This window comes from Arachis hypogaea, chromosome 1 (genome assembly GCF_003086295.3).
Source record: "Arachis hypogaea cultivar Tifrunner chromosome 1, arahy.Tifrunner.gnm2.J5K5, whole genome shotgun sequence".
NCBI lineage: Eukaryota > Viridiplantae > Streptophyta > Magnoliopsida > Fabales > Fabaceae > Arachis > Arachis hypogaea.
Window position 1 is genome coordinate 94,168,695 of NC_092036.1, and position 25,295 is coordinate 94,193,989.

Genomic DNA, 25,295 nt, shown 5'->3' on the forward strand with positions numbered 1-25,295 from the left:
AATATGAATTTTAAAATTATTAAATGTGTCAAATTTTAAAATAAAATTTTAGTATATGACATTATTTTATGTACAGTGTTTCTTAGAAAAATAATTCTGATCAAGTATTCAATTTAACTGTGCATACTACTCATTTTATTATTATTTGTTTTTGAAGAATGGTAAGGATATGTAATGAAGATGTATGCCTTGCGGATAGTGCAAGTTCGCACACTATTCTCAAAAGTGATATATATTTTACCCATCCTGTGCCAAAAGAGGAATATGTTAACACTATTATTGGCTCAGGCAATGTGATAGAAGGCTCCGGAAGAGCTATAATTTTGTTTCCTGGAGGAACAAAATTTATAATAAATAATGCACTGTTGTCTACCAAGTCTCGAAGAAACTTGTTGAGCTTTAAAGATATTCGACGAAATGGATATCATATTGAAACTATGAATGAGGAAAATCATGAGTATTTATATATCACAACTCATGATTCAAATAAGAAAGTTATATTAGAAAAATTACCCTCACTTTTATCTGGGTTGTATTATACCAAGATTAGTGCAATTGAATCACATGCCACTGTAAACCAGAAGTTTACTAGCCCAAATGAATTCATAACTTGGCACAACCGATTGGGTCATCCGGGAACAACCATGATGAGGAGAATTATTGAAAACTCTCATGGACATTCACTAAAGAAGCAGAAGATTTTTAAAACTAGTGAATTTTGTTGTGCTGCATGTTCTCAGGGAAAGCTAATTTTAAAGCCATCACCAGTAAAGATTGAATTTGAGTCCCCTGAATTCCTAAAAAGGATTCAAGGTGATATATGTGGACCTATTCATCCACCATGTGGATCTTTTAGATATTTTATGGTCCTGATAGACGCATCTTCGAGATGGTCACATGTGTGCTTATTATCTTCTCGCAACCTGGCGTTTGCGAGATTACTGGCTCAAATTATTCGATTAAAAGCACAATTTTCAGAAAATCCAATTAAAGCAATTCGTCTTGATAATGCTGGTGAATTTACTTCCCAAGCTTTTGATGCTTATTGTATGGCTAATGGAATAAGTGTTGAACATCCAGTAGCTTATGTTCACACACAAAATGGGTTAGCAGAATCACTTATTAAGCGCCTCCAATTAATTGCTAGACCATTGCTTATGAGAACAAATCTCCCAACCTCGGTTTGGGGGCATGCTATTTTACATGCCGCAGCACTTATTCGTTTGAGGCCAACGAGTTATCATCAATTCTCTCCTATACAGATAGCTTTTGGCCAGCAGCCAAATGTTTCCCATTTAAGAATATTTGGGTGTGCGATATATGTTCCCATTGCACCACCTAATCGCACCAAAATGGGAACCCAAAGAAAATTGGGGATATATGTTGGATATGATTCTCCCTCTATAGTGAGGTATCTTGAGATACAAACTGGTGATGTGTTTAAAGCCCGGTTTGCGGATTGTCATTTTGATGAATCAAAATTTCCAACATTAGGGGGAGAGAGTAAGCTTCCTGAAAAGGAACTTAATTGGAATGCATCATCGTTGATTCATTTAGATCCTCGATCAGGGCAATGTGAACTAGAAGTTCAAAAGATTATACATTTGCAAAGAATAGCAAATGAATTGCCTGATGCATTTTTCGATACAAAGAGGATAACCATATCTTACATACCAGCGGAAAATGCCTCAATTCGAATTGACGTCCCAGTAGGACAAGTAGCCACTGAAGCAAATTCACGCCAGAAGCGTGGCAGGGCGGAAAATGCCCTAATTCGAATTTATGTCCCAGTAAGGCAAATAGCCACGGAAGCAAATACACGCCAGAAGCGTGGCAGGCCTGTCGGTTCCAAAGACAAAAATCCTCGAAAGAGAAAAGAGGTAAATAATATTCCTGTTGAAAAAGACATAGTAAAGACACCTGCAGTTGTCCAAAATTCTGATATAACGTTGACAAACCCCAATTTGACGGTTTGTTTTGTATTAAATTTAGAGTGTCTTGATGACCTTTTGTCACATTTAGCCTATGAATTAGCATGGTTTTGTTATCTCTCCCATATTCGTGCTTAAGTGTAAAAACATGCTTTTTGAGCCTTATTTTGATGAATTCTAGTTTCTCTCTGATTCCATAAGATGCCTTGATGTGTTTGCTAGTAATCTCAGGTTGAAATAGGCTAGGCATGGATCAAAGGAAGCAAGGAAGAAAGCATACAAGTGGAGGGAAGCACAAAAAGCCAAAGAATTGATCCAGGCCATGCACGCGCACGCGCACAAGGCGCTCGCGCGCACATTGCGAAACAGGCCAAGGACGCGCACGCGTACCGTGCACTCACGCGCCGATGGTGGCACATGACCTCATTAATGCAACACGTGCCTGGCGATTTTGGAAGGTTTCAGCCACCAACTTTGGCGCCAAAATGCATATAAGAGCCAAGGATTGAAGGGGATTGACACACATTCACATCCATAGACTAATTTTAGATCCTTAGGTAGATATTTTTAGTTAGTTACATTTGTAGAGAGAGAAACTCCAACTTCTCTCTAGGATTCATCTTCGTTTTCTCAATTCTCAACCATTCCTTGGTGAGATCTATTACAACACTCAATTTACTTTGTTCATGTTGTAGATCCTCTTCTCTAATCTCATTAGTGTTTGTAATTGTTCAATTCTCATAAGTCTTAGATTCAACTTTGTTGTATTGGATTCTATTGATCATTGAAGATTTCATGTTCATTGTTGTTCATTGTTGATTGTTGTTAATCTCTTGCATTGAATTGCTTTGATCCTAATTCTTTTCTCTCCATTTTGCTATGTCTTTCATTCTTGCTCTCCAAGTGTTTGAGAAAATGTCAACTTTAGATATGGAGTAGTATCCCCTCACTTGGCCTAGTGGTTGAGTCATTGGAGACACTTGAATAATGGATGACAATTGTTGATTAAGAATTGAGAATTGCTAATTGACTTGGAGTGCACTAAAGCTAGACTTCCCTAGGGTAAGACTAGGACTTGTGACTCAAGTTAGTTACTTTCACTTGACTTTCCTCTATAATTAGGGGTTGACTAAGTGAAGCAACACTCCTTTGTTATCACAATTGAAAGAAACTATAGTGATGGAACTTCCAATGTTCAACCTTGGCCAAGGTTTTTACTATTGATTGATTGTTGTTCCCTTTTATTAACACTTCTAGGCCACATTCTTTAGACCACAAAAGACCACTTAACCAATAGCATGCATCCTTGTAGCATTCCTAGGGAAGAACGACTCGAGACTAATACTCTCGGTTATAGATTGTAGATTTGTTTGATGATGGATTTTGCGTCGGTTTAGACTATACTACGATTGATTACTTGATAATTTCTATACCGTCAAAAATTCATTTGTCAAACGTCAGAAGACGTTCAGGTACCTGAAAATTGTGAAAATGACGAGATCTCGATAAATTATGTCTTTACAGGAGAGAAATGGGACCGAAATAAGACAATTATCAATGAAATATTTGCATATAATGTGGCATTAAATATCATGCATGAAAGTAAGGATATTGAGCCAAGATCAGTTGAAGAATGTCGACAAAGAAATGATTGGCCAAAATGGGAAGCAGCCATGAAGGCTGAATTAGACTCACTTGCAAAACGTGAAGTCTTTGGACATGTAGTCCGTACACCTGAAGATGTAAAACCTGTTGGATATAAGTGGGTATTTGTGAGAAAACGAAATGAGAAAAATGAAGTTGTGCGCTATAAAGCCCGACTTGTGGCACAAGGTTTTTCACAAAGGTCCGGTATAGATTATGAAGAAATGTATTCCCCTGTAGTGGATGCGATAACTTTGCGTTATTTGGTCAGTTTATCTGCATATCATAAACTGCATATGCATTTAATGGATGTGGTAACAGCCTATTTATACGGCTCATTAGATCGGGATATCTATATGAAAGTCCTTGAAGGATTAAAGATATCTAAACCATCCAATGAATATTCACAAGGGCTATACTCAGTCAAATTACAAAGATCTTTATATGGTCTAAAGCAATCTGGACGAATGTGGTATAATCGCCTTACTGAGTATCTGGCCAAAAACGGTTTCAAGAATGATGACATCTGCCCATGTGTTTTCATAAAGAAAACTACATCTGGGTTCATTATAATTGCTGTGTACGTTGATGATTTAAATATCATTGGGACTCCTGAAGAGATTCCAACAATTATAAAAACTCTAAAAGAAGAGTTTGAGATGAAAGATCTTGGAAAGACTAAATTTTGTCTCGGCCTGCAGATCGAGCATATAAAAGACGGGATCTTTATTCATCAAACAACATACACAGAAAAGATATTGAAGAGATTTTATATGGATAAGTCACATCCATTAAGTACCCCAATGATCATAAGATCTTTGGATATGAAAAATGATCAATTCCGTCCTAAAGAAGAAAATGAAGATATCCTTGGTCCTGAAGTACCATATCTTAGTGCCATTGGAGCACTAATGTATCTTGCTAATAATACGCGACCTGACATATCATTCGCGGTGAATTTACTAGCAAGGTATAGTTCCTCTCCAACCAGAAGACATTGGAGTGGAATCAAACAAATTTTTTGATATCTTCATGGAACGGTTGATATGGGATTGTTTTATCCCTACGGATCCAAGTCACAACTAGTTGGCTATGCAGATGCCGGATACTTGTCTGATCCACATAAAGGGAGATCTCAAACAGGATATCTGTTCACATATGGTGGTACAGCTATATCATGGAGGTCCACAAAACAGACGATAGCAGCAACCTCCTCTAATCATGCTGAAATACTGGCGATTCATGAAGCTAGTCGTGAGTGTTTTTGGCTGAGGAGTCTGATTCAATATATTCTGTCATCATGTGGACTGATTGATCATAAGATAGCTCCAACTGTCCTGTTTGAAGATAATACAGCATGCATTGCTCAACTTAAGGGTGGATACATCAAAGGCGATAGAACAAAGCACATTTCTCCCAAATTCTTCTTCACTCATGATCTTCAAAATCAAGGGACAATTGATGTCCAACAGATCCGCTCAAGTGACAATCTGGCAGATTTATTTACAAAGTCACTCCCAAAATCCTCTTTTGAAAGATTGGTACATAAGATTGGGATGCGCCGATTTCGAGACATTAAATGATGTCGGCAAGAGGGAGAGACTGTACTCTTTTTCCCTTGGTCAAGTTTTTTCCCATTGGGTTTTTCTTGACAAGGTTTTTAATGAGGCAGTCCCCATCACTGGAGGATATTGTACTCTTTTTCCTTCACTAAAGTTTTTTCCCACTGGGTTTTTCTTTAGTAAGGTTTTAACGAGGCAATAATCCGAAATGGTCATCCAAGGGGGAGTGTTATGATAAATACAATAGATATGGATGACCATTAATGTCATGGCTGGATGACTCAGTTCTCATTTTACCAAGAAAGAATGTACATTAATGAAGGTTGAAAATTTTCCTTCATTATGCCTATAAAAGGAGGTTAAGCCTCCGTCCATATGACACACAGCAAGAATATATCTAATATATTCCCCCTCTCTCTCTTTCTTACTATAAAGCATTTATTTTCCTTTTCTTACTACACACAACCAAATAATAAGAAATCGATTCCCTTTTATGTTGCAATCAAATACCATTCTCCTTATATTACTATTACAATTCTTTCTTTTCTTTTATTTTATAAGTATTTTAAATTCTATTTTCTATTACTCTTTACATATAATATTAATAGCAATATTAACCATCTTTATTATATTGAGATAGTAACAATAAACAAATGCAATTCTCTCTCTTTATTTTTAATACTTTTTCTTATCTTTGTATATATATATACAATACAACATATAATATTATTATATATATATAAAAATTATTGAGCTAATTATATTAATAATAGAGTCTTCTATTTATACATTTTTATTTTATATATCTTTTACAACACTTTTATCTTTAAAATTTAATAATTTTTTAATAAATAAATAAATTTTTGTAATTACTTTTGTTAATAAAAACCATTAAAATTTAAAAATCTAGAGTTCTTTTTGGTCTAGTTCTGTTGCATGTACTTTTTACATAATTATTTAAATATTATCATAAAATTTCAGATCAAATATATAAGTAATTTGTTAATATAAAATTTGTTTGGCATTTTATAAAAAAAGTACTTTTTATTATTTTTTTATGTCTTAAATATTTTTGTTGTTAATAAATTTAACAAATATTATTATTAATTAAAAATATTATATACGTATTAAAATTTATTTATTATATTTTTATGTATAAATATATAATATTTAATTTATTTTTAGATATATTTTATATTTTAATATATATTTTATACAAATAATTAATTTTAAATTTTTAATATATAATTGTTTATCCACAAGTTAATAATTCAATATTATTTTGTGTTTACCCTTTAAAATAACAAAACACTGTAATTTATTTACTTCCCACTCTTTGCAATGTGAACTTGACTAATTAATTGCATATTGACTGATTAATTGCATGCATGGAGCATACAGTACCATTTAATTTATGGATATTGTCGATAAATGTTTTTAAGGAGTAAACTACTAAGATTGTTCGTAATTTTTAAATATGCTGGTAATTTTTTTTATTTTTTATAACAATAAAAAATATTTTTAAAATGTTACAAAAATAGTAAAAAAATATTTTTTAAAGTATTAAATAATTTTTGTATTAATAAAATTCTACATTGAAACAAAATATTTAATCAAGTCTAACTAATTTATTATAACAACTTTTTAAATCATGAGTATCTTTTTTTTTCCTTCCTTTTTTTTTTCTTCTTCTTATTTTTCTTTTTCGTTATTATCACCGATAATACCAATTTTTTGCAAACATATTTATTAGTTCTGATTTTTTTTCTATCATCATTAAATAATGAGTAAAGTATCGTTTTTGTCCTCAACATTTGGGGTAAGTCCTAAAGTTGTCCCTAACGTTTCAATCGTCCTATTTAAGTCCCTAACATTTTAAAATTGACTCACTGTTGTTCTGCCGTTAGGGATCCGTTAACAAAATTGACGGCGGGACAAAATTAAGACTATTTTGAAACGTTAGGGACTTAAATAGGACGAAAACGTTGGGGACAAAAACGATATATAAAAATAAATTTTAATTTAATTTTATCTTTCAATAATATCAAATTTTTACTGTACATAGTATTTAATTATTTTTTTATTACACTAAGTAAATTACACTTAATTTCATTACTTTCATTTTAAATAAATTTATTTTTTTATAATTTTAAAGAATTTTGATACATTAGAGAGACAAAAGGTATAATTTATATTTTATTATATTATTGTGTATATATATTATTTTTTCTTTTCTGCAAATTTATATACTAATTATTCTACAAACATTTCATGATAACTATAAATCTTTAAGAGTAAAATTATGAAAAAAATTAATTTATTTAGAATAAAAGTAATATCATTAAGTGTAATTTACTTAGATGTGATTAAAAAATAATTGAATACTATGTATAGTAAAAAATTGATATTATTGAAGGATAAAATTTAAATTTATTTCTATGTATCGTTTTTGTCTCCAACGTTTTCGTCCTATTTAAGTTCCTATCGTTTCAAAATCGTCTCAATTTTGTCCCGCCGTCAATTCTGCTAACGGATCTCTAACGGCAGGACAACATTGAGTCAATTTGAAACGTTAGGGACTTAAATAGGACGATTGAAACGTTAGGGACAACTTTGAGACTTATCCCAAACGTTAGGGACAAAAACGATACTTTACTCTTAAATAATTTATGTTCATTTCTTAATTTATTTCGATTTATTTGCATGTTAATTGATGTTCACTTGATTTTGTTGATAAATATTGACCAAATTTTTTATTCCTTAAGTAATTTTGGTTTCTTTTTTAGTTTAATTGAGATTTATTTGGATTCAGAAATAAATTTGATTTGTTTTTGTTAATGATGAAGTATTTTTTATTGTTTGTTCAAATATAAACTAATTTCGGTTCATTTGTGTGTTAATTGAGGTTTACTACTTGATATTACTCATGAGTATTGTCCAAGTTTTTTATTCTTTAGTAATTTTGGTTCATTTCTCAGTTTAATTGAGATTTATTTGGATCAAGAAATGAATTTCATATATTTTTGTTGATGATTTAGTTTTTTTTATTGCTTGTTCAAATTTGAACTAATTAAATAAAATAGAGTGGAATCTAATGCAATTGAATAAAGTGATAATGAATAATTTTATTTTTCTTTGTTAAAAAATTTGGTAAATACATATGAGCAGCATCAAATGAACCTCAATTAACATATAAATAAGCCAAAATAAACTAAAAAATGAACTGAAATTATTTAATGATAAAAATAGATAAAATCAGAACCAATAAAAGACAAAACTGCAAAATATTAGTGTTGTTGTATCATATTTTAATATATTTTGAAAAAATATTTTTTTTTGTTAATAGGAGTAGAGTTTTTTTTGTCAATGTTATAAAATATCGGAGATAATTTTAGTAATTTATCCGTTTTTAAGGTTGTATATTTCTTAAGGTTTTCAAAAAATAAAATTCCTACCCCAAAATATTTGTCACTTTCAGAAAATAATACTTATACAGGGAAGAGCTAGCAAAATAAGCTTATACTACAAGGAAAAAATATCTAGAGAACTGAGAAGATCAGATAGGCAAGGTTTTGGCCGTAGCTATTTTAGCAACCTCATTAAATTACGTTTATATTAAAAAGGAAAATTTATTTTAGGCAATTTATTTTCATTTAAAAATTTGTTGAGTTACTATATGCATAAAGTGAGATTCAAATTTTTAACATTTATTTAAGTGAACTAGTGAACTAACCACCAAATCAATCTAACTTAATTAGTAAATAACTATTTTTAATTATCAATGATTCGTAAATAAATCTAATAAAAAATAGAGTAAAGTATTGTTTTTGTCCCCAACGTTTGGGGTAAATCTCAAAATTGTCCCTAACATTTCAATCGTCCTATTTACGTCTCTAACGTTTTAAAATTGACTCAATGTTGTCCTGCCGTTAGGAATCTGTTAATAAAATTAACGGCGGGACAAAATTGAGACGATTTTGAAACGTTAGGGACGTAAATAGGACTAAAATGTTGAGGACAAAAACGATACATAGAAATAAATTTTAATTTTATTCTTCAATAATATCAATTTGTTACTGTACATAGTATTCAATTATTTTTAATCATATTTATACTTAATCACCTTATTTTCATTCTAAATAAATTTATTTTTTTAATTTTACACTTAAAGTAATGTATTTTTTATAAATAAATAAATTTTACACTTTTATTCTAAATAAATAATGTAATGTAATTAGAATGAAAGTGTAAAACTATAAAAAAAATTATAAGTAATGTGATTAAGTAATGAAAGTAAAATTACATTATTTATTTAGAATGAAAGTATAAAATTTATTTATTTATAAAAAAATTATATTACTTTAAGCGTAAAATTATAAAAAAAATAATTTATTTAGAATGAAAATAAGGTGATTAAGTGTAAATGATTAAAAATAATTGAATACTATGTATAATAAAAAATTGATATTATTGAAGAATAAAATTGAAATTTATTTCTATGTATCGTTTTTGTCCCTAACGTTTTAGTCCTATTTACATCCCTAACGTTTCAAAATCGTCTCAATTTTGTCCCGCCGTTAATTTTATTAACGGATCCCTAACGGCAGGACAATATTGAGTCAATTTTAAAACGTTAGAGACATAAATAAGACGATTGAAACGTTAGGGACAATTTTAAGATTTACCCCAAACATTGGGACAAAAACAATACTTTACTCTAAAAAATAATTTGCTATGACAAGTGATGAGCTTTGGATAGAGTGGTTCAATGGGGTTTTGGAATTTGATAGGACACCCCTCTGAATTCATAATTATCCTTCACAAAAAAAGGAACGCCGAAAATAGTAGGTTTCATTGTTAATTTTATTTAACAATAGTTTAATTTTTTATATTATTGGACATCTTATTATCATCTAAGATTAATAACAATTGATTAAAACTTAAAAGTGTCAAACGAAGATAAATAGTAGTGGTTACAAATCATTCAGGACCAAAAATGGTTATTGATTACGACGTAACATTAAGCAAACCATGCGCTCAAGCGGAAAAGAATTTAGGTAGAGGCTTTGCCCCATGTGATCACAATATTAGTAATTATTTTAAAAAACTTGGATGACAAATAAATAAAATAATCATATATTTTCACTAAACAGAATGGTACATTTACTTACTAGTTATTGCCTCATCGTTACCTTCACTAATCTTTGAAAGGTGCGTGTCCCGTTCTCACATGTGAATATGAATATATGTGGTCAAAACTCAAACACACATCCATTGTTTTCACGTGGTTTCCACTTTTTGTTTTATTGGTGAAACATTATTATTTATTCTTATCATATCCCTAGGAAAACTAAGAACAATTAGAGATTATTGTGATAAAAATGGGACGTGAATGTCTATTTTCATGCAGAACTCACATTTTTAAAGAAGAAATAATAATTAATGAATGTTGAAATTGATCTCCCTCATACATCTCCAAAAACAGCAACCAAGTAATAACAATAAACAATTAATATAATATTCTCTCTTTCTTTTTTATACTTTTTTTCTTTACATACAATACTATTTATATTAGTAATATATAAGTTATTTTTATTATATCAAAATAATTACATTAGTAAACATTAAGATTAGAGTTTTATATTTATAGTTATCTATCTTTATATTTATATCTTCATTATTTATTTATTTCACAACACGCTATCAACACGAGACTCTGATCAAATTTTTAGGAAGACTCAGGTAATAAATTTTCATTATGTCGAAACTCTCTCATCTTGAATTCAATGCTCTTGATATATCTAGAAATAATTATTTATCATGGATATTAGATGCTGAAATCCATCTTAATTCAATGGATCTTGGAGATATCATTAAGGCTGAAAATAATACATCCCAGAAGGATAAAGTCAACGCCATGATTTTTCTTCGTCGTCATCTTGACGAATGATTGAAAAATGAATATCTCACTTAAAAGATCATACAGATCTTTGGAAAGACCTTGAAAAAATATATAATCATCAAAAAACGGTGATACTTCCTCAAGCTCGATATGAATGGACGCACTTGCGTCTACAAGATTTTAAATCCATAAATGAATATAATTCTGCAATGTTTCGAATCACCTCACGAATGAAATTATGTGGGGAAAAGATCACTGATCATGATATGTTGGAGAAAATTTTTTCAACCTTCCATGCCTCAAATGTGCTCCTGCAGCAGCAGTATCGAGAAAAAGGGTTTAAAAAATATTTTGAGTTAATTTCTTGCCTTCTTGTTGCTGAATGCAACAATGAGTTGCTATTGAAAAATCATGAAGCGTGCCCAGTTGGCGCCGCCTCATTTCCTGAAGTAAATGCGGCAAATTACCCCAGAAGAGGTAAATGACAAGCTTTTAATAACAAGAAAAATTATGGAAGGAAAAGGAATTATATTCAAAATAGAGGATCTCACCAGAAGTGGAATAAAGAAAAAAATATCGGGTAGAATAAATCAACAGATGATAAGTATTTCCGTTGTGGTGGAAAGGGCCATTGGTCACGTACCTATTGTACCCCAAAGCACCTAGTCGATCTTTACCAAGCATCTTTGAAAAATGACGACAAGGGAAAAGAATCGAATTTCGTTTCAAATGATGCTGAAAATTTCACCACTCATTATGATGTATATGATTTCTTTGAGGATCCTGAAAGAAATATTGGTCATTTGATCAATGATGGAATAGTTTAAAATGTGGGATTGTTATGTATCCATGTAAATAAATAATGTAAAAAACTTATTATTAAGTTTTATTTTTTATGTATTTAAATTTCAAATGTGATGTATATAAATAATGAAATATTAATGTTTATGAATTTTGAAATCATTAAATATGTCATGTTTTAAAAAAATTTAGTATATGACATTATTTTTATGTGCATTATTTCTTAGAAAAATAACTCCGATCAATTATTCAATTTAACTGTGCATACTACTCATTTTATTATTATTTGTCTTTGAAGAGAATGGCAAGGATATGTAATGAAGATGTATGCCTTGCGGATAGTGTAAATTCGCACACTATTCTCAAAAGTGATATATATTTTACCCATCTTGTGCTAAAAGAAGAATGTGTTAATACTATTATTGGCTCAGGCAATGTGATTGAAGGCTCCGAAAGAGCTATAATTTTGTTTCTCGGAGGAACAAAATTCATAATAAATAATGCACTGTTGTCTACCAAGTCTCGAAGAAACTTGTTAAGCTTTAAAGATATTCGTCGAAATGGATATCATATTGAAACTATGAATGAGGAAAATCATGAGTATTTATGTATCACAACTCATGATTTAAATAAAAGGTTATATTAAAAAAATTACCCTCACTTTCATTTGGGTTATATTATACCAAAATTAGTGCAATTGAATCACATGCCACTGTAAACCAGAAGTTTACTAGCCCAAATGAATTCATAACTTGGCACAACCGATTGGGTCATCCGGGAACAACCATGATGAGGAGAATTATTGAAAACTCTCATGGACATTCACTAAAGAACCAGAAGATTCTTAAAACTAGTGAATTTTGTTGTGCTGCATGTTCTCAGGGAAAGTTAATTTTAAGACCATCACTAGTAAAGATTGGATTTGTGTCCCTTGAATTCTTAGAAAGGATTTAAGGTGATATATGTGGACCTATTCATCCACCATGTGGATCTTTTAGATATTTTATGGTCCTAATAGACGCATCTTCAAGATGGTCACATGTGTGCTTATTATCTTCTTGCAACCTGGCGTTTGCGAGATTATTGGCTCAAATTATTTGATTAAAAGTACAATTTCCAGAAAATCCAATTAAAGCAATTCGTCTTAATAATGCTGGTGAATTTACTTCCCAAATTTTTTATGCTTATTGTATGGCTAATGGAATAAGTGTTGAACATCCAGTAGCTTATGTTCACACACAAAATAGGTTAGCAGAATCGCTTATTAAACGCCTCCAATTAATTGCTAGACCCTTGCTTATGAGAACAAATCTCCCAAACTCGGTTTGGGGGCATGCTATTTTACATGCCGCAGCACTTATTCGTTTGAGGCCAACGAGTTACCATCAGTTCTCTCCTATGCAATTAGCCTTTGGCCAGCAGCCAAATGTTTCCCATTTAAGAATATTTGGGTATGCAATATATGTTCGCATTGCACCACCTAATCGCACTAAAATGGGATCCCAAAGAAAATTGGGAATATATGTTGGATATGATTCTCCCTCTATAGTGAGGTATCTTGAGATACAAACTGAAGATGTATTTAAAGCCCGGTTTGCGGATTGTCATTTTGATGAATCAAAATTTCCAATATTAGGGGGAGAGAATAAGCTTCCTGAAAAGGAACTTAATTGGAATGCATCATCGTTGATGCATTTAGATCCTCGATCAGGGCAATGTGAACTGAAAGTTCAAAAGATTATACATTTGCAAAGAATAACAAATGAATTGCCTGATGCATTTTTCGATACAAAAAGGATAACCAAATATTATATACCAGCGAAAAATGCCCCAATTCGAATTGATGTCCTAGTAGGACAAGTAGCCACTGAAGCAAATACACGCCAGAAGCATGGCAGGCCTGTCAGTTCCAAAGACAAAAATCCTCAAAAGAGAAAAGAGGTAAATACGATTCCTGTTGAAAAAGACATAGTAAAGATACCTGCAATTGTCCAAAATTCTGATATAGTTTTAACACCAGAAGACGTTCAGGTACCTGAAAATTGTGAAAATGACGATATCTCGATAAATCATGTCTTTACAGAAGCGAAATGAGACCGAAATAAGATAATTATCAATGAAATATTTGCATATAATGTGGCTTTAAATATCATGCATGAAAGTAAGGATCTTGAGCCAAGATCAGTCGAAGAATGTCGACAAAGAAATGATTGGCCAAAATGAAAAGAAGCCATAAAGGCTGAATTAGACTCACTTGCAAAACGTGAAGTCTTCGGACCTGTAGTCCGTATACCATAGGATGTAAAACCTGTTGGATACAGGTGGGTATTTCTGAGAAAACGAAATGAGAAAAATGAAGTTGTGCGCTACAAAGCCCGACTTATGGCACAAGATTTTTCACAAAAGCCTGGTATAGATTATGAAGAAACGTATTCCCCTGTAGTGGATGCGATAACATTACATTATTTGGTCAGTTTATCTGCATAACATAAACTGCATATGCATTTAATGGATGTGGTAACAGCCTATTTATACGGCTCATTAGATCGTGATATCTATATGAAAGTCCTTGAAGGACTAAAGATATCTAAACCATCCAATGAATATTTACAAGGGTTATACTCAGTCAAATTGCAAAGATCTTTATATGGTCTAAAACAATATAGACGAATGTGGTATAATCGTCTTATTGAGTATCTGGCCAAAAATGGATTCAAGAATGATGATATCTGCCCCTGTGTTTTCATAAAGAAAACTACATTTGGATTCATTATTATTGCTGTGTGCGTTAATGATTTAAATATCATTGGAACTCCTGAAGAGATTCCAACAATTATAAAAACTCTAAAAGAAGAGTTTGAGATAAAAGATCTTGGAAGGACTAAATTTTGTCTCGACCTACAGATCAAGCATATAAAAAATGGGATCTTTATTCATCAAACAACATACACAGAAAAGATCTTGAAGAGATTTTATATGGATAAGTCACATCCCTTGAGTACCCCAATGATCGTAAGATCTTTGGATGTGGAGAATGATCAATTCCTTCCTAAAGAAGAAAATGAAGATATCCTTGGTCCTGAAGTACCATATCTTAGTGTCATTTGAGCGCTAATGTATCTTGCTAATAATACAAGACCTGATATATCATTTGTTGTGAATTTACTAGCAAGGTATAGTTCCTCTCTAACCAGAAGACATTGGAGTGGAATCAAGCAAATCTTTCGATATCTTTATGGAATGGTTGATATGGGATTGTTTTATCCCTATGGATCCAAGTCACAACTAGTTGGCTATGCAGATGCCAGATAATTGTCTGATCCACATAAAGGGAGATCTCAAACAGGATACGTGTTCACATATGGTGGTACAACTATATCTTGGAGGTCCACGAAACAGACAATTGCTGCAACATCCTCTAATCATGCTGAAATACTGGCGATTCATGAAACTAGTCGCGAGTGTTTTTGGCTGAGGAGTCTGATTCAATATATTCTGTCATCATGTGGACTGATTGATCATAAGATAGCTCCAACTATCCTGTTTGAAGATAATACAGCATGCATTGCTCAACTTAAGGGTGGATACATCAAAGGTGATAGAACAAAGCATATTTCTCCCAAATTTTTCTTCACTCATGATCTTCAAAATCAAGGGACAATTAATGTCCAACAGATCCGCTCAAGTGACAATCTGGCAGATTTATTTACAAAGTCACTCCCAAAATCCTCCTTTGAAAGATTAGTACATGAGATTGTGATGTGCCGATTTCGAGACATTAAATGATGTCGGCAAGAAAAGGGGAGACTGTACTCTTTTTCCTTCACTAAGGTTTTTTCCACAGGATTTTCCTTTAGTAAGGTTTTAATGAGGCAATAATCCTAAATGGACATCCAAAAAGGAGTATTGTGATAAGAATGAGACGTGGATGTCCATTTACATGCAGAACTCACATTCTCAAAGAAGGAATAATAACGAATGAATGTTGAAATTGATTCCTCTCATACATATATAAGTAGAGGCCTCTCCAATAAAAAAAGTAAGTAATAACAATAAATAATTAATATAATATTTTCTTTCTTTTTTATACTTTTCTCTTTACATACAATACTATTTAAGTATTTATATTAGTAATATATAAGTTACTTTTATTATATTAAAATAATTATATTAATAAACATTAATACTAAAATTTTATATTTATATTTATCTATCTTTATATTTATATCTTCCTTATTTATTTATTTCACAACAGAAATAAGCCAAATTACTTCGTGTTAAATAACATTCATTTTCTAAGATTATAAATTTGTTCTATGTAAATTGAATATATACGCGTTAATGCATTATCCAGCTAATAAAGTTGTACGAGGCATATGAGATTACACGAACCGAAAAATAGAAAACCCGAAGAAGCGTGCCGCATACTTCTAGCATGAAGAATTTCGCATGATGCATAACAACCTGTTAACGGTTGTCACCCATGCATAATTTCATTTCAAGCTAAAGTTGCTAGTTTACACAAATTTTCTAATCTTAATTATTACTTAGTACCTCTTAATAAAATTTTGTTACTTAGACATTTTTTTTTTGGAGATAAGAAAACAAAAAGGGGGCCTACTTTGGAGAGTTGAACCAGGAGGCTTGATAAGTTGATAGCCCTCCCACATGATAAAGACATTTTTCATACAAAACTTGATCCAGTTACTATTCTGCACATTTTGAGTGAAAAAACAAATAAATAGTAGATAATGTTAGGAGTTAATATTTTTAATTTAATAAAAATTCATATGCAGTTTCATATAAAAATATTAATTAAAAATTATTAAATAATTTAATATATTTAATTAAATTATTATCTAATTATTCTCAAATTAATTTCTACCATTTAATTATTTTGCATAATTAGTATTGGAAATTTATTTGTGACAAAAAAAAAGGAATATATTTTTGTTTTCACAAGAAGGGAACAAAAAAAAGTGTAGAACGATCCTTGTCTGTTTTTTGTAAGTTGCTGGTTGCTACTTGCTACATTACAATTATCCATGTTCAATAATTATCAGCAATAATCAATCATTATCATCACTAATTCCAAAACCAAATTTAATTCTTTCCAAAAAAAAAAAAAATAAAGAAGAAAACAGGAAGAAAAAGCATCGAACAATCTTCGAAGCATTATTTCTCGGATTCCAAAATCCGAACGCGCAAATTAGAGTGAGAGAGAGAGAAGACTATCACAAGAAGCTGCTGCTGCTTCTTCTTCTTCAATGCAAAATCATCACTAAAAAAAAAGAAAAAAAAGCGTAGAATCCAAACAGAGCCTTACACGATGGGTGCCGATGGGGTATCCCAGCGGGTCAACAGCCCGCGTTTCTCGGGGCCAATGACCCGCCGGGCCCACTCCTTCAAGCGCAACAACAACGCCACCTCCACCGTCGCCAACTCCGGCGGTGGCTCCATCGGTGGCGGCGGAGGTTCTCTTGGATCGCTCAATGAACTTGAGCTGCAAATCAATTCTCCGAGATCGGAGATGGGGACTACTGGCTTGCTCTCATCGGAAGGGTTGTTGGAAACCGTGCCGGAGAGGAAGCACGTGCACCACCACCACCTCCACCTCCATCACGTGACGCACAGGGGTGGTGGCGGCGGCGGCGTGAAGGGTCTGCTGAAGAAGCCCATTGAGTCCATTGTTGTGGAGTTGGGTCTGAGGGAGAAGAAGAAGCTTGGGCACTGGATGTTCTTGATGTTCTGTGGTGTGTGCTTGTTCCTCGGTGTTCTCAAGATGTGTGCCACTGGCTGGCTTGGATCTGCCATTGAAAGAGCTGAATCGGACGCTAACAAGGTTCGAATCAAGTTTCAGGAAGATACATGTGTTAAAAAATTATAATTTTGGCAGGGGTTAATTTTAGTTTGTGTCAGTTTTTCACAAAAGTTAGAACTTTATTCGTGGCATTGTTCGTATTGTGATCTCTTTATTAATATTATTTTCTGGGGGGATTCGGTTTTCCTTAGGAATCTTAAGTTTTAAGATGCAAAGTATATATCTTAATGAGTGGAAGGTCAAATTTTGGATATTGCGTTGCAAAGTTGTTTAATCAGCTTTTTTGTTTGCGAGCGAAGACGCTATGTTTTGTGAACATGTTCTATTTGATTCATTTTTGCAGTGTTTGTAATTTGTTTGGTTGTTTGTGGAATTATCCTTTCTGTTAGAGAAACTGGGTACTTTTGGTTTTGGACAGTAGCTACTTTGTTAGAAATGCTTCACTTTTTAAATTGTTGCAGATTATTTTATCATCAATTTTGTATACAGTGTCTACCATACTAGTTTGCCAACTTTAATAAGTGAGAATAAGAACTATATAGTTGATAGTTCATGATCTGATTTGAGTCTCCTTAAATCACGTTAATTTTTATCCGTCTGAGGATGGTGTGGTGTTTGGATAAGTTATATTACTAAGCAAATTATTTTACCCTTTTATCAGGAACTATCTGGCTCCGTTTCTAGATTAATAATGGACCGAAGCTCCATTGATTATGGTTATAGGGATGGAGAAGGTGATGCTGAACGAACTCTAAAGATGGTAGACACAGGAGTAATTGGTAGGGAGATTGCCATGGCCGAAGTAAGTCTTAAATCCCCTCTGTAGTATATGTTGTGTTTAGAGATGTCTATTTATAAAGTTTGCATTTTCATTCAGGAGTCAGGCATCTGGTCTAAACCCAACAGTGACAATTTCACTCAATGCATAGAACTGCCAAGAAATCATAAGAGTATGACTCAAGTACCCTCCTATCTCGTATTATGCAGTGGGTTATTCTGTGATTTCTCTCTTCTCACTCTTCCTTTTTCTTTCTTTTTCATCAGGGCTAGATGCAAAGACCAACGGCTATATCCTCATAAACGCTAACGGTGGCTTGAACCAGATGAGATTTGGGGTCTGGCAGCATTGATTTCTGATGGTATATTATGAAAGTTAGGAAGCAAGCATAATCTAACTTATCATTGTGTTGTAATTGCAGATATGTGATATGGTTGCTGTTGCCAAGATTATGAAGGCGACACTTGTTCTTCCTTCTCTTGATCACACCTCTTACTGGGCTGATGAGAGGTTGGTTTATTTTGCCACCTTATAATATGGGGTAGAAAATTGGATCTCGAAAACTTCATTCGGTTTTGAAATTTCAGTCAATGTAGATGATATTTATGTTTAGATACAAGATTCATAGGGTATTACCATCAGACTTGTTCAAATCAAGGCATTGCACCTCAATAAATATTGTTGGGCTATGCAACTTTGTTACATTCTTTTATATGTTATCCATTTTGCTATCACGTTCTAAATCATAGCTGTACCAAATGATGGATTTAATACTTTCTGTCATCTAAAACTTGATTCCTGTCAATATACTTACAGTGATTTCAAGGATTTGTTTGACTGGAGGCATTTTATTAATACACTGAAGGATGATATTCACATAGTTGAGAGATTACCAGATGTGTACGCCGGAATCGAGCCTTTCTCAAAAACTCCAATATCTTGGTCTAAGGTCAGCATGACATGTTTACTCCAGCTCCTCCTTCTGCATATCTAGAATATATGTTTTACTAATTTTATTCATCACATTCATGTTGAACTTAGTCGTCCATTCATCTGATCTTTTAGGTAGCAAGTTGAGGTTGTTGACAAAATGAGAGTATCACTATGCAATGATGCTGTTATATGTGTTGTCGTCATTTACTTTTGGTTGTTCTTTGTCATTGATTATTGAATTTTATGAGGATCATAGCTTCGCATTTCTTTTTCGTTATTGTTTTTAAAAGCACTCAAGTGAGAATATACATGTTTACTTACAGGTCAACTATTACAAAACTGAAGTTCTTCCTCTCCTAAAACAACACAAAGTGATGTATTTCACTCATACTGATTCCCGGCTAGCTAACAACAACATTTCAAGTTCCATACAAAAGCTAAGATGCCGTGTAAATTACAGAGCATTAAAATACTCCGCTCCAATTGAAGAATTTGGTAACACATTGGTATCTAGAATGCGACAGAATGGAAATCCTTATCTGGCCCTTCATCTGAGGTCATTTACAATACTAGTATTGCAAATATTAACCTGAATCTTCTCTCTCTGCTTATGTTTTCTTTTTCTCTACATGTTCTTTTGCATATATGTGGGTATGTGTAAGCCTAAGCTGAAAAAGAAAGAGCTCAATTTCATTTATCATTGCTTCTAATAACCTTTGCTCTTGTTGTAGGTATGAGAAAGACATGCTTGCATTTACTGGCTGCAGTCACAATTTGACTGTAGAAGAAGATGAGCAACTAAGACAAATGCGGTATGAAGTCAGTCACTGGAAGGAGAAAGAGATTAATGGGACCGAGAGGAGATTGCTTGGAGGCTGCCCATTAACTCCTAGGGAAACTTCCCTGTTACTTAGAGCACTTGGTTTTCCGTCACACACAAGGATTTATCTGGTTGCCGGAGAAGCATATGGAAGAGGAAGTATGAAATATCTTGAGGATGATTTCCCCAACATTTTCTCTCATTCCTCCTTGTCCTCTGAAGAAGAGCTGAGCCCTTTCAAGAATCACCAGAACATGTTGGCTGGTATAGACTATGTTGTTGCCCTTCAGAGCGATGTGTTTCTTTACACCTACGATGGAAATATGGCAAAGGCTGTACAAGGTCATAGGCGCTTTGAAAACTTTAAGAAGACCATCAATCCAGACAAGTAAGATATTCTTAACGTACTTTCTCGTGTATTACTTTCTACTTGATGGTTCAATGAAACTATTTCCTTCTTATTCTTATAAGCCACAATTTCAATGGTTAATGCAGGATTGATTTTGTTAAACTTGTTGACCAATTAGATGAAGGAAAAATTTCTTGGAAGAAGTTCAGCTCCAAGGTAAAAAAGCTTCATGCAGACCGAATCGGCGGTCCTTACGAAAGGCAGGCCGGAGAATTTCCGAAGCTGGAGGAAAGTTTTTATGCAAATCCTCTGCCAGGATGTATATGTGAAAAATCATGATAGTATTCAAGACTCCGTACTGGTGGTTGTGCTTCTTATGATGACATCACTACAGCAGCAAACAGAAGACATTGTGACTGTGCTGTGGTATATTTCTCTTAGTCTTGAGGAGATTGGAATATGAATGTTTGGAAAGCCGGATTTTCTGGTAAGGTGCTATAAATTGCCCTTACCCTGTTGGAGATAAGATTTATACAAGGGACCAAGGTGGGTTTTGAACCTGAACTACGCGAATGTACTTATAAATTAAGGATCAGGCACTGGCAGCCCTAAGTATAGCACTCTCAATACACTCAATAGAAACTAAACAGTATACCTTGTGAAAGAAACCTCATCCCTAACCATAGTTTTGAATGAAAACTCTAGATTGTATTTTATTCTACACTTGTACTGAATAAGCTGTATTTATAATGCATCATAAGAGAGAAAAAAAAGGAAAAAAAGAAGAATGGATTTGTATACTCTAATGTTAAAGAGGGTAACGTGATATTATAATTTGCCCATTTTCATTATAAACAATCTCAGTGGTTTGATTCTACACACCATCAGCATACAACTCCTTACTAACTTTACTAAAATCTATTTCCTTTGAAATTTCCAAACTATTTTTCAAACTTTCATACTTGAGATACATGATAAAAACATTCCCTTATTACATGCAATAATTGAAGTAAGATAAGAATTAAAGGCGTGAGAGTGGGTCAGTAGTCCCACTTAGGAAAGGGTAATCAGTGTAGCCAATAACAGGATCCTGAGTGTAAAATGTCTTTCTGTTATACTTAGTGAGAGGTGCATTGAGCTTCAACCTCTGAACCAGGTCCGGGTTGGAGATGAAAAGGCGACCGTAGGATACCAAGTCCGCATCCCCTTGAGCCACAGCTTCGATTCCCAACTCCCTTGTGAATCCACCACTTGCCATGAATGTTCCCTCATAAGCATTGCGCAGCGTCCGCATCAGCCGAGCTTCCTCTTCTTCGCTGCCCGGTCTGCCCGACTCGGTCTGCCCGTAAGCTGTGTAGCGGGGTTGAGTCACATGGAGATAGGTCAGTTTTCTGCCCAGCTCTTGCTGGAGGTTGTTGAGCCTCTCCACCACTGCTAGCCCCAGGCCAAGCGGGTCGGAGTCCATGGCATCCAGGTGGTCGATTGCCGGTGAGATTCTAACACCTACTCTTTCTGCTCCAATTGCAGAAACGACTGCTTTAACTACCTGCATTAAGAATCTGCACCTATTTGAAATGGATCCACCATACTCATCTCTTCGCTCATTGATCCCGTCCTTCAAGAATTGATCAATCAGATAGCCGTGTGCACCGTGAATCTCAATTCCATCGAAACCTGCTCGGATAGCGTTGACCGCTGACTGGCGATAGTGGTCCACTATTTGTGGTATCTCAGAAGAGTCAAGTGGTCGGGGCTCTGGATACACGCCGTAGGACTGATCCGGCAAGAGAATTCTCCATCTGGAGGAAATAGCCTTGTTTGTGGAGGAAATGGGCGGCGCCGCCCCAGGCTGATACACTGTTCAAATCAGGAAATCAGATATTTGAATTTGATATATATTATTATAATATTATAAATGAGTTATCGGTTACCGGGATGAGATGCACGGCCAACATGCCAGAGTTGACAGAAGATGAAGCTGCCTTTGGCATGCACGGCATCGACGACGTTTCTCCATGCCTCAACTTGCTCGTCAGAGTATATTCCAGGTACATGAGGGAAGCCAGAAGCAGTGGGAGAGATCAAAGTGCCTTCGGTGATGAGGAATCCACCGGGTGTGGATCTCTGAGCGTAATACTCGGCGTGAGCGGCACGTGGGATCCCGTTCAAGGCTCTGCACCTGGTCATGGGCGCCAGTACCACCCTGTGCGAGAGGCTGAATTTCGCCATCTTGTAAGCAGAAAACAGGCTGCTGGACTCGTTGTCTGCCATTCTCAATCAGATAGAAGCGAGTCTTCCTCTTGCTGTTCTATTATTAAAGGCGGAACCGTGAAAGTGGTGGGTCCAGTCAACTCCTTGTGTGTGAAAGCAAATAAATAATGCGCTGCCATGTTCTGCAGTTCTCCAAGGATTTTTTGGACGGTCACCTTGCTCTAATTACTTTCAATTGGACGGGCCACTCATCAAAATAATGCGCTTTGTAACGAGACATGATGATCACGTGCTTTATCTTCTTTTCTTTCCCGGAAATTTCTTTAAAAAAATAGTATTTCCAAAACATGGGCTTGTCTCTCGGCCCATTAAATTGATACAAAAAGTACTCGAAGCCCATTTCTTTTATATTTTCCGAACACCCTACCTGAATGAACTTAGTACTGAAATTAATGTTAGAACTTAGAAGCAATTTACCAAAAACATGAATCTCATATGGTTTACTCATATTAATATATTATTGCCATCTTCCAATTATACTCAATGTTGTTTTTAAATTGGTCACGGTTACTTCTTAAACACTTAAAGTGGCATCACCCTAAAAAAATCCCTCGAAGTAGCAAAGCAACATGAAATATAACCTTTCTTTCCTTTTACTTTTTTGTCATTCATCCATGCATCCAGCTGCCGTGGCATTAGCATTTTGTTTTTAAAAATAATTAATTGCTATTTTGTTTTAAAAAAATTAATATATATATATAAGTGATTTAACCTTTTTCCTCTCTTATTTTCTAAATAAATACGCAAAAAAATGTTCCATCTTAAGCACACCAAGTTATCTAACAATAATGAATTATTTCACTGCTCTTTGTTATATGTATGCATTTAAAACATTACAATGAAATCAACAAAAGAACCTTTGGGGAAAAAAAAGGAAATCAGCCGAAGAACCGTGCGTAAGTTTTTTTTTTTTTTTAAAATGGGAATCAGGAATGGGAATAACGAACCCATTAAAATATGCTGAAATCTGTAATTTTCAGGTTATAACTAATGTCAAAGTCAAACTTTGTAAAGTCTAGAGAACATAAAACTACTTTGTGGAACTGCGTCAACCACTGCTTCCCACTTGTGGATATTTCTGCGGCCACTCTCATTTTAGACACATTCTTCTTCATCCACACTACAGTTAGTTGAGTTCTCCTTGATTTGGTAAACGTTTTAATTTGCAACTTTTATTTTATGATGATTGAATTTAGCTATTATATATTAGTAAAAAAAATTATTTCTTTCTAATAAATACTTAACAAATTTATATTAAATTACATTTTGCATCATTACACAAATGATGAAATGAATCTTACCTTCCTTTTTAAAATCCTGAACAATGAAATCTAGCCTAAATTGAGAGTAATTGGTAAAACTCAGCTTATTGCTGTTAATTAAAAGGACTATTATTGACTACAGCCGTTTAGAAAGTAGCAGAAGCTAATTTTTTTTATTATGAAAAGTCACAATCTGCATGTTTAGCATCATTTTAAAAGAAATTTTTAATTTTTCAAAAAATTAATTTACAGTTTTTTGAAGAAGTTGAAATATATGATTTCTCTGCATTTCGATAAGTCATTCTACCACTTACTTAAAAAAATTTTAATTTCAAAACAAAAAAATATACTTTTTTGTTGACTCTGTGACACAACCATTTTCACGCAATGTCTGCTAGAAGCACTGGCCTTCCACCACCATTCTTACGCAATGTTTTAAACCTCACCATTTTCACATAATGATTCATCTGATGGAAATATTGATCATCCACCACTATTTTCAGACAATATTGCATCTGAACAACCTACTACATATATTCCTTCTAAGTATTTTTTTAATCATTTTATCATTCTATTTTTTATTATTAAATTTATATTTAACTGTGGTATGAAATTTTAGTTTTAATTTTATTTTTTTTACATGTAATTTTATAACTTGCTATTATTTTTATAGTTAATTATAGCAAGTTTTTCACCTCAATAAAGGGGAAGGAAGTTCTGATAGGAGTAAAAAAAATAAAAAACAGCAATAAAATATACATTGACTCACATTTTATATTTATTTTTTATTTTTACTTACTATATCGTACACAATATTAGTGATTAGGTCATGTAAAATCAACATTTAATATTGGAAAGTATTTTTTATCATCGTTATTTTAATATTCATTCTTTTATGTAAAAAAAATTATTTTTTGAGTTATTTATACAAATGCTATAATTTTAAAATAAATACTTTTATAACTAAAAATTCAAATATAAAATAACTTATTTATAAATTGCTATTAATAAAAGTCCTTACGTTTAAGTTTTTTTTCAAAAGAATTTATTTAAATTATTTATCTAAACTAGACCTATATCTACTTCGATTTTACTGTGGGAGTTAAAGTACCATATAAAATAGGTGAAATTCATGTGCAATAAATTTTATGTAAAATTGATAATTAAAAATTATTAAATAATTTAATTATATTTTTATTTAACAATTTTCAATTATTAATT

The 25,295-nt window shown here is 33.0% G+C and overlaps 2 protein-coding genes across 2 annotated transcripts; one reads left to right on the forward strand and one right to left on the reverse strand.

The window, feature by feature from the left end:
• Positions 1-16,821: 16,821 nt before the first annotated feature.
• LOC112696576 (O-fucosyltransferase 35) lies at positions 16,822-21,418 on the forward strand. The gene is made up of 9 exons (XM_025749401.3): positions 16,822-17,682; positions 18,323-18,463; positions 18,539-18,611; positions 18,706-18,776; positions 18,861-18,949; positions 19,256-19,388; positions 19,696-19,928; positions 20,104-20,580; positions 20,688-21,418. Exons 1-9 carry the CDS (start codon positions 17,170-17,172, stop codon positions 20,878-20,880), a joined length of 1,923 nt encoding a protein of 640 aa, XP_025605186.1. The 5' UTR covers positions 16,822-17,169; the 3' UTR covers positions 20,881-21,418.
• Positions 21,365-23,280, reverse strand: LOC112696587 (12-oxophytodienoate reductase 3). The gene is made up of 2 exons (XM_025749408.3): positions 22,473-23,280; positions 21,365-22,398 (listed from the first exon to the last, which is right to left on the reverse strand). The coding sequence occupies exons 1-2, from the start codon at positions 22,810-22,812 to the stop codon at positions 21,563-21,565; spliced, it is 1,176 nt and encodes a 391-aa protein (XP_025605193.1). The 5' UTR covers positions 22,813-23,280; the 3' UTR covers positions 21,365-21,562.
• Positions 23,281-25,295: the final 2,015 nt, after the last annotated feature.

Coding starts and splice junctions, on each gene's coding strand:
- LOC112696576 (XM_025749401.3), top strand. CDS start 17,170: ATGGGTGCCGATGGGGTATCCCAGCGGGTCAACAGCCCGCGTTTCTCG. Junction 18,464..18,538: donor GGGAGATTGCCATGGCCGAA/GTAAGTCTTAAA, acceptor ATTTTCATTCAG/GAGTCAGGCATCTGGTCTAA. Junction 20,581..20,687: donor AAGACCATCAATCCAGACAA/GTAAGATATTCT, acceptor TGGTTAATGCAG/GATTGATTTTGTTAAACTTG.
- LOC112696587 (XM_025749408.3), bottom strand. CDS start 22,812: ATGGCAGACAACGAGTCCAGCAGCCTGTTTTCTGCTTACAAGATGGCG. Junction 22,399..22,472: donor TGGCCGTGCATCTCATCCCG/GTAACCGATAAC, acceptor TGATTTGAACAG/TGTATCAGCCTGGGGCGGCG.